Source organism: Nanorana parkeri, unplaced genomic scaffold (genome assembly GCF_000935625.1).
Source record: "Nanorana parkeri isolate BGI_ZX_2015 unplaced genomic scaffold, ASM93562v1 scaffold6, whole genome shotgun sequence".
NCBI classification, from domain to species: Eukaryota; Metazoa; Chordata; class Amphibia; order Anura; family Dicroglossidae; genus Nanorana; species Nanorana parkeri.
This window is the reverse complement of record NW_017306274.1, coordinates 4,458,696-4,467,898: the sequence shown is the minus strand read 5'-3', so window position 1 is coordinate 4,467,898 and position 9,203 is coordinate 4,458,696. Positions and strand designations below refer to the sequence as shown.

Genomic DNA, 9,203 nt, shown 5'->3' with positions numbered 1-9,203 from the left:
AACCACGGCGGGTGGGGGGGGGGGGGGGCTGAGTTGCTGCTACGAAGGAGGTTCATGGTGAGTTGTGCTGCTGGAATGGGGATGCTATATCACTGCTGGTATGGACAGCTGGGTGAGCTGAGCTGCTGGGTCACTGTTGGGTGAGCTGACCTGCAGAATCACTGCTGGTAGGGAGAGCTGTGTGAGCTGACCTGCTGGTAGGGAGAGCTGGGTGAGCTGATCTGCTGAGTCACTGCTTGCAGGGTGAGCTGAGCTGCTGAGTCACTGCTGGGGGAGGGGGGGGGGGGGCTAAGCTGCTGAGAGAAGTACTTGGACAACTTCGGTGCTTTTGCTGTAAAATTTGAGGATTAATTGCTCCACAGTGCCTCTAGCTACAGAAGCCAGTGAGCTCATTTAAGGCCATCTCTTCTCATACTAGCATTGCTGTCACTGACAAGAAATGAAGAGCCAAAGATGGGATCACTAAAAACTTTAGAGAAAGTACTCGCCTGCTTCCCTGTGTAGCTCCATCGCTGAGTGAAAGCTCTGGTTGTGACCAGTAAGGGAACAACAGCTCTCTCATCCAGGCAGCAAGAAGCAGAACAGGGGAGACATTAGAGGTATATCAGACTTCTGATGTCTCCATAAAGAGAATCTGTCACTGCACAATACTATCACATAGGGGGTTTATCGGCCCTCCTTGTGATGGTGTTAAACAGATAAATATAAAAAGTGAAGTTAAAATAAATTTGAAAAAAAAAAAAAAGGATAGAGCCATTGCCCAATACACATGCTGTGCATACAAATACGCTCACCTGGGACACATGCACATACATGAACAATTGCGTAACACATATTTACTGTAATGTGATCCAGCATGAGAGGAATATTTCTATGGCCATTCTTCAGTCATTTCTAAACTGATGAGCTGTAAAGATTTCTAAATCCTCGCCTGTTGACAATACCGGGTATCGTAGTTCATCGCCATTTCGCAGGCGCACACAGTTTTTAGACTTGACATGTTTGGTATCTATTTACTAGACACAATCTCCTCTCATATACACAATGTCATATATCTATATATCTCTATATATAGAGATATATAGATATATATCTATATATCTCTATATATAGATCTATATAATGTATTTTTTTAATTGGGATTTTATTGTGTTTGTGTGTACTATAAATGATTGTAGTATATATTTTCCTGAAAATAAAAGGTTCAATAAACAGTTTGTGCAAATAACATGCGACATTAAAATTTACAACTACCACCTATTTATTGTACAGGCCTTCTGCTTTCCAAAAACATATGAAATGTTTGGGGGGTTTTAAGCAATCTTATGTGTGCGAGAAAAGAAAAAATTGCTTCGGCAGCGAAAGGGTTCACTAACTTGTTACTGTTTTGCCTGCAGGATATTGCAGTACACGTTTGTCGGTGACATTTTCATGCTCCCAGATGATCCATTGGGACGGAATGGCCCGAGGCTGGACACCTTTCTCAGTTTATTTCCTGAAAACAGGTATCACTCGCATAGTCTGCTTTAACGGGAGTGATTTATAAAAGCCTAAAGCTGCTTGTGTTTTGCCTCCTCGCTCATCAACATGCTTATAACATTTTTACATGCTAGATCCATTGAAGCTGAACTCCAGGCAGACTGCCTAATACACAGGTGGAATACATTAGGGCCTTGGCTCTCAACTGGTGGGTTGTGACTCAAACAATTCATCCCCACACAGCTACCTCCTCATGTATCATTTCCCCCTCCTCTTTTAGATTGTAAGCCCTCAGGGGCAGAGCCCTCCTTACCATCTTGTCTTGAATTGTATTGTGATTGTAATGTCTTCCTTATATTGTAAAGCGCTGCGCAAACTATTGGCGCTATATAAATCCTATGTAGTAATAATAACAATGATGTTCAGTGGGTCGCCACATGCCTTCCAGTGAGAGGCTCCTCGGACTCCTCCTTTTGCAGTTCTTGCACCAAACAGCCATTGAAAATATGCTGCCCAGTGCAGAGTGTCAGCTTGAGGTGGGATGGGCTGGGGCTAAGGCCGTGAGGTTAGCTGAATGATCCATAAGTACAGCTCCCTCAGGTGTCCTGTAGAGGTGCCTGGACCAGAGTAATGTTACAGTCTTGCTCCCGGAACCTCTACAGGGCATGCAAAGGGAGTTGTACAAGCAATATGGATGGAGCTCTGTCACAGCATAGAAGCCCACACTGGACCCCAGGCTGAGGATCAACTCCAGTTCTTGTAAGGTATGGAGACTGGGTGGATCTTTTGAATGGCACCCCAAACGCACCTCCCAACCACAGTTCGATCGCCTGAAACGCACGATACAGCAGTGTTGTGCGTTCCATTGCAGTGCGACTTTGGTCGCGACTTAATGACCAAGGACAGATGTGGGTCCTGAGGTTACACAGGTTGAGAGCCATTGCACTAGGGGATTCATTTAAAAAAAGCTATATATCGGACAGATGTTGTCCGTGTGGCACTAGCACCCCTAGATGGCTAGAAATGCCTATGCTCGTCAGCGCCATCTAGGGGCACTAGTGCTATGCGAACACCGTCGCGGGCCAGAACTTTTATAAATGAACACCAAGGTGTGAAAGGCTTAAGTCCATTCAGCTTGTTTTTTTGCTCCAGATACCAACTGACAGACACAATAAGAAGGTTGGTGACTTTTCTTTTCTCCACTGCAGTTAAGGAATGGAGCTTGGTCACCAACCTGCCCACAGCCTGTGTATTGGGCAATGAGGGAGCAGTAACACACTGATGAGGTCACCATTGTCCTCCTCTACAGAACTTTTAATCGGAGTCCAGGATATATGTACATTGAAATAATAAATTACTTTTTAATGAGGAAATAATTTGATTAATAGCTGGCCCGCCTGCCTGTAGCTTAGCTCCAGTGGATAAAGTAGACAGGTTATATGTAATAATGTTAGGTATGCTCAGCTGATCTTTTAACCTTTTTTCTCTTTATTACCTTTCCAGAAACCCATCGCCGACCCTTCCCCCAGACAGCGGAGTGTTTTTCCCCAGCTTTGACCACCCTGTGATCAGAGTGGCAGCCAAACACATTCGCGTGCCTCCAATTGCATTACCTCCCCGGCAGATCAATCCAGCTATATTGAACATACCCCGTCCCCGAGCTCCGCTCCCGACCCCACTCCCGGCCCAGAGGAACTATTACGAGACTATGACCCTAAAGACCGAACTGACGAAAATATTTCCTGAGGTGCAGCAAAGAGAGAAAATCAACCAAGTCTTGAGCGCCCATCCTTACATGCGGGATCTCAATGCACTGTCCGCCATGATCCTCGACTAAAGGCTTCATCTGTGCGGTTTGCGCCTGTTGTTTGAACAATTTGGGGCAGTCACTTTGCCGGCTGAACCAAACTGTAAATGCAATCATTTAAGGCAGGCCAATTACATCATCAGTCATGTAAATGCCATTTGATACTTGTCTTTGTTCCATGCCTTTGCTCATTTAAAGGGGACGTTAGCCCAAACCTTCTTTTTTTTTTTTTAAAGGGTGAGCATTAGTGAGCTGAATCATTCACTGGCTTTTTACATTGAATTTGTCAGGGACAGCTCTGGCATCTCCCTGGTGATAACTAGAAAGGACATTAGGCATAGTTAAGAGTGATAGCATAAAAGGAGAGCCACACCAGTAGAGCCACATCAACGGATCCATGCCGGTAGAGCCACATCAACGGATCCATGCCGGTAGAGCCACATCAACGGATCCATGCCGGTAGAGCCACATCAACGGAGCCATGCCGGTAGAGCCACATCAACGGAGCCATGCCGGTAGAGCCACATCAACGGAGCCATGCCGGTAGAGCCACATCAACGGAGCCATGCCGGTAGAGCACCGCCAATATTTAGGAGTCCAAAAGGTTTTTGTTTTTTCTTCCATCACAGAAGCAATATTGCAGCAACTAGTCGCTAAAGCTGCCTTTTAACATGCAATTCTGTTCCTGGAATCTTTTAATCCTTTTGAATTCACCATCCAATCTCCACCAGCACATTGAGCCCTGATGAAGGGGGCATGCCTGAGCCCCCTGTAACGCACTTGCATGCTTTTCCTTACCTACGATTTTTATAAACACATTTGGACTCCTAAATATTGGCGTGGGGTTGCCTTGCTCCTCTACCCCCAGGAGCGATTGCACGCCATATAATAGATCCAATGCTACACTACAGGATAAAAATGACTGGCTGCAGCGCCTCCCACTTGCTTTTTCCAAGGGAGGCTCCACATAACATTTAATGGGGGGAATTTATCAAAACGGGAGCATACAGAATCTGGAGCAGTTGCCCATGGCAACCAATCAGCATCTCTCTTCAGTTTGCTCAGGTAAGATTTGAAAATGAGGCAGAGAAGCTCATTGGTTGCAGTGCAAATCTGCTCCAGTTGATAAATCCCCCCCGCTGTATTTAATATTAGAGAAGGCTGCGCGCGTATGAAAGGATGAAATAATTAAAGAGGCGCTGTGATTTCAAGGCTTGGTCAAAAGATCGAATGCAAAGAGGTTTTTTAAATTGGCTCACTGGTTCTGGTCGGGCAGCTCTCAAAAAGCAGTCCTCCCTCAATGGGTACTCTGAAGGTACTTTGAGTACCTACTACGGTACCTACTACATACTGAGAATATGTTATATGAGACTGCAAGGGATTACTACTATTACAGTCCCTTTACAAATACATGTCTGATGCCCCCTACTGGGGGCCCCATAAGTGCCGAAGGGCCATTTGCGGTGTCTTGTGGCACAGGTTGGGCACTAGATCCTGGTGAACACCGGTCATCTTGGATCTCCTTTTCATTCATAACAAGAGATAGAATAGATTACTCTGCAATTGAAGTTGTTCTGAATCGGCAGAGGAACTTTTTATTTTGTATAATTAGTTTATTGTTTTTTAGCAGTTGAAGGGGAGTTCTCCACCACGGGGGACATCTTCATTCTAGACAAGTGATCACATTCGGTCAGCTTCCTGCAGCATGGTCCCAACAAAATATTTAACACTAATTGGGATATGTCCATGTGTTCATAGAGTCGTGCGTCGGTTACTATGTTTATGTGACGTGTGCATTTTTAGGACCCGTTTAGGTTTTTAAAATGCTGTGATCTGAAAAGTTTTCTCTTTTTTGAGGTTTGAAAAATAAATATTGCTTATTTTTATGTATATTATAGACATGCATGGTGTGTGTGTTTATAAGATACGGTCACGTACCTCGGTATGAACCTGAAGTGATGAGGAAGGCCTCCCCTTGTTACTCTCGTCTGAGCACCACTGGGGATGGAACAGCAGATGTACAGACGGAGTGGGGCAGGAATCTCTGTGGCTGATGCTGATCACACTGGAGGAGGTGACGCAGACGTCTGGGTACTGGTGGTAGCCGAAGAGTCTGACTGTCAGGGAGGATGTAGACCGTAGATCAGATGGTGTGAGAAACAGAAGTGTGATCGGAGGCAAGCCAAGCCGGTATCTTGCAGGCAGCATGGTACAGGATCAGGAGAAAGTGGGGTCAATAACTTGCAAGGAGAGGGCTACTTAATCAGGAGGCAGAAGAGTGGTCAGAAGACAAGCCGCAAGGCAGGTAGCAAAGAGCGGGGTCCGGAGTCAATAACTTGCAAGCAGAGAGGTACCCAATCAGGAGGCAGAAGAGTGGTCAGAAGACAAGCCGCAAGGCAGGCAGCAAAGAGCGGGATCAGAATCAGGTTTCAGGAAAATAATTGGGTAAAACGCAGAGTACTAGCTGAAGATCTCTCAGCAGCATGTGGTTGCAGTGAACATCCCTAACATTGGGTTCACACCTAGGCGTTTTACGTATGCACGTCTGTCGCGCGACTGTCACGCGGTTTTTTTACCGCGATTCGCGGTAAAAGAATTGCGCGACCGTCGCGCGATTCCGAAGGCTGCTTGGCTGTATCCCAATGGAAAACGCCCTCCAAAACGGCCCAAAGAAGTACTTGTTTGGGCGTCAGCCGTTTTGTAGGGCGTTCAGACGGCCGGAAATACGGAAAGGTGTGAACCATGCCCATAGAAAACAATGGGATTTTCATGGTTGTACGTTTTGTAGAGCGTTCATAGAGCGTTGAACGCCCGACAAAACGGAAACGTGTGAACGGGGCCTAAATAGCCCACCTGGAGCCAGGAACAGGCGCATGCACAGTGCTGCATGTGTGCGGAGTCCATGCGCATTCCGATGCGTGATACTGGCACCATGGCTCCTTACTCGCGCATTCATCCATGAAGTGCTTTGTGCAGCGATCTGTACAGAGCCTGCACTATGGGTACCGGTTGGATTTCCTTGACGGATACCTATGGCACAGGGGCAGAGGTCAGGAGGCAAGCCAGAGTTTAGGGCAGGCGGCACAGGATCAGAGATAGGCAGGCAAGCCAGAGTTTTTTAGGGCAGGCGGCACAGGATCAGAGGTCGGCAGGCAAGCCAGAGTTTAGGGCAGGCGGCACAGGATCAGAGATAGGCAGGCAAGCCAGAGTTTTTAGGGCATGGCACAGGATCAGAGGTCGGCAGGCAAGCCAGAGTTCAGGGCAGGCAGGCAGGCAGGCAAGCCAGAGTTTAGGGCAGGCGGCAGAGGATCAGAGGTCGGCAGGCAAGCCAGTTTTTAGGGCAGGTGGCACAGGATCAGAGGTTGACTGGCAAGCGAGAGTTTTTAGGGCAGGCAGCACAGGATCAGAGGTCGGCAGGCAAGCCAGAGTTCAGGGCAGGCAGGCAGGCAGGCAAGCCAGAGTTTAGGGCAGGCGGCAGAGGATCAGAGGTCGGCAGGCAAGCCAGTTTTTAGGGCAGGTGGCACAGGATCAGAGGTTGACTGGCAAGCGAGAGTTTTTAGGGCAGGCAGCACAGGATCAGAGGTCGGCAGGCAAGCCAGAGTTCAGGGCAGGCAGCACAGGATGGTGCTACAAGATCAGAGAACCATAGAGAAGCAGTGTCTTACTCTATATTGTCCACTAGGTGGCGGTAGAGCTCCACCACCATTTTATCCTTATTGATCTCAGAAGAAGCATCATCCACCGATGAGGAGATTAAGAGACATGATACCCGTCATTTCTTATCTGTGACCAACATGAAATGTGTCGGTTCCAGCTCACACCTATTACACAATGCTCATCAGCACGGCACCATTACCGCCAGATCTGCTCATAGAACTGACTTCCATCGCTCAGGACGGGAGAAGGCGGAAATGAATGGTCAGTATTGTGTCAAACAAATGGTGTGTTTTATATACATGACCCTTTCTCCCCGTGGAAGATGCATGGAAGCCGCGGTACAAATACACCGAGCGCGGTGATACGTACATTGGGCCTTTTACTAACTGCAAGAATATATAAATTCACAACGTGTCCCAATACACAGCAATGGTGTCCTTTCAGACAACTCCACTTATCATTAAAAAACATCCTTGAGCCTTAGGCCTATGACCCTGTCTAGGCTGAGATGATGTCATTAGTCGGCTGCAGGCAGGAGGAAGCATTTTCTCAGTCTCCTCTCTCTCAGTGATCAGTCTTCTGCAGGCAGGAGGAAGCATTTCCTCAGTCTCCTCTGCCACAGTGATGACACAGCGACATTGTAACCGTTGCAAGTCATAAAGTGAGAGGCTGCATCAGGGGCTAATCTGTGTCAGACATTTGTAAACACAGCCCAGGGACTGGGACTTACTAGACATGTAAAGGCTTAAAAAATGTGTTTAGTTTTGGATTGATTCAAATTTTTGGGGGGGATTTTGTACCTGAATTTCGATTTGGGTCGATCAGAAAAAAATAGTCCATGCACCAGGCATTGATGTGCCACGCGTACCGGTGCGGCAATCGCACTGTAGACGGGGGGCCATTGACTTCAATGCCTAGCCCCAGAACGCAGTGAGGCGGCCGGGATGCGATCAAGTGCGTTCCGGCATTGATCGCGCCGGAAGGCACTGGGGCTGGTGTGAACTACCCTCAGACAGATGATCTCACAGTCCCATCAAGCACACTTTGATAGGATATAGAATTCGTGTTGGGTTTCTGTGCAGATAAGGAAGAAATACACAAAGGGATCTAGTTATAAACCGTTCACAGAGCCTTTCTCCCTGCAAATCTCCGTGAATGTCCATTCTGTGTGAATAACGGAAACAAGTGGACTTAGTAATATTAATTTCAGGTTTAATATAATGTAATACCGAATTTTGGCCACTGGATGGTGCTAATGAGCATAGGAAATGTTTATCTCATGTGCCCCTCGGCTCCATCTAGTGGCCATAATGTGGTATTACATTTGCTCTTCGGCTCCATCTAGTGGCCATAATGTGATATTACATTTGCTCTTCGGCTCCATCTAGTGGCATAATGTGGTATTACATTTGCCCCTCAGCTCCATCTAGTGGCTATAATGTGGTATTACATTTGCTCTTCGGCTCCATCTAGTGGTCATAATGTGGTATTACATTTGCTATTCGGCTCCATCTAGTGGCATAATGTGGTATTACATCTGACCTGAAAATATATACTAAGAACGTTCATTTTTGAATGAACGTTCACAGAACTTCGCAGGACGAGTGGCTCTGCAAATAGTTTATAAATAGATTCCTAAGATTGAAACAAAATTTCACATTGTTCTTTAATTTAAGAAAAAAATATTGGTTTAGCTCAGCCGTCAGCTTTTCGGGTTCTGGTAATTAATTTGGATTGCTAGAATAACCTATTTGCTTGCCTTGGAATTTATGAAACCGCTTTCTGCAGGGTGCGTGTGCCGTGATCCAGATGTTGGCGTCATTCGGATGATTGTGTATGGAGATGAAAGCACAAGGCATGCTCTGACATTGCTGAGTATTTCATTAAACACAGCTCAGCCACACTTCCTCAGGAGGTGCAGCTGTCATGTCCGATGAAGGGGGCCGATCACCGTCGCCTATTGTCAGTTGGCTGATGGGGTGCTGAGTGGGAGTTCACGGCGGCCAAGTGACTTGTTACACAACAGAACACTTCTCTCTGTTTATGGAAAGTGAAGAGACACCGGCCCTCTGTCCTCTTCCCATAGCAGCCTGTTCTTCATCCTTATCCGCAGCAAAGCAGTAGTGGGGGAAGAAACCCAATTATCTCCCGCAGCGCCGTGCTTCCCAAAGTGTGCCAAGCAACATTCTGTACACTATGCCGGGGCTTTGCAACTGAAAAATCTAGATGTCCGTAGAGGTGGACGCTTCCATGGTGAATA

The 9,203-nt window shown here is 46.9% G+C and overlaps 1 protein-coding gene across 1 annotated transcript in view; it reads left to right on the top strand.

The window, feature by feature from the left end:
* Positions 1–3,343, top strand: part of N4BP1 (NEDD4 binding protein 1) — a 37,023-nt gene extending 33,680 nt beyond the window's left edge. Inside the window, exons 7-8 of the mRNA XM_018552896.1 lie at positions 1,398–1,505; positions 2,983–3,343. Of these exons, the coding sequence (XP_018408398.1) occupies positions 1,398–1,505; positions 2,983–3,316 (442 nt within the window). The 3' untranslated portion in view covers positions 3,317–3,343. The remainder of the gene's footprint in view (positions 1–1,397; positions 1,506–2,982) is intronic.
* Positions 3,344–9,203: the final 5,860 nt, after the last annotated feature.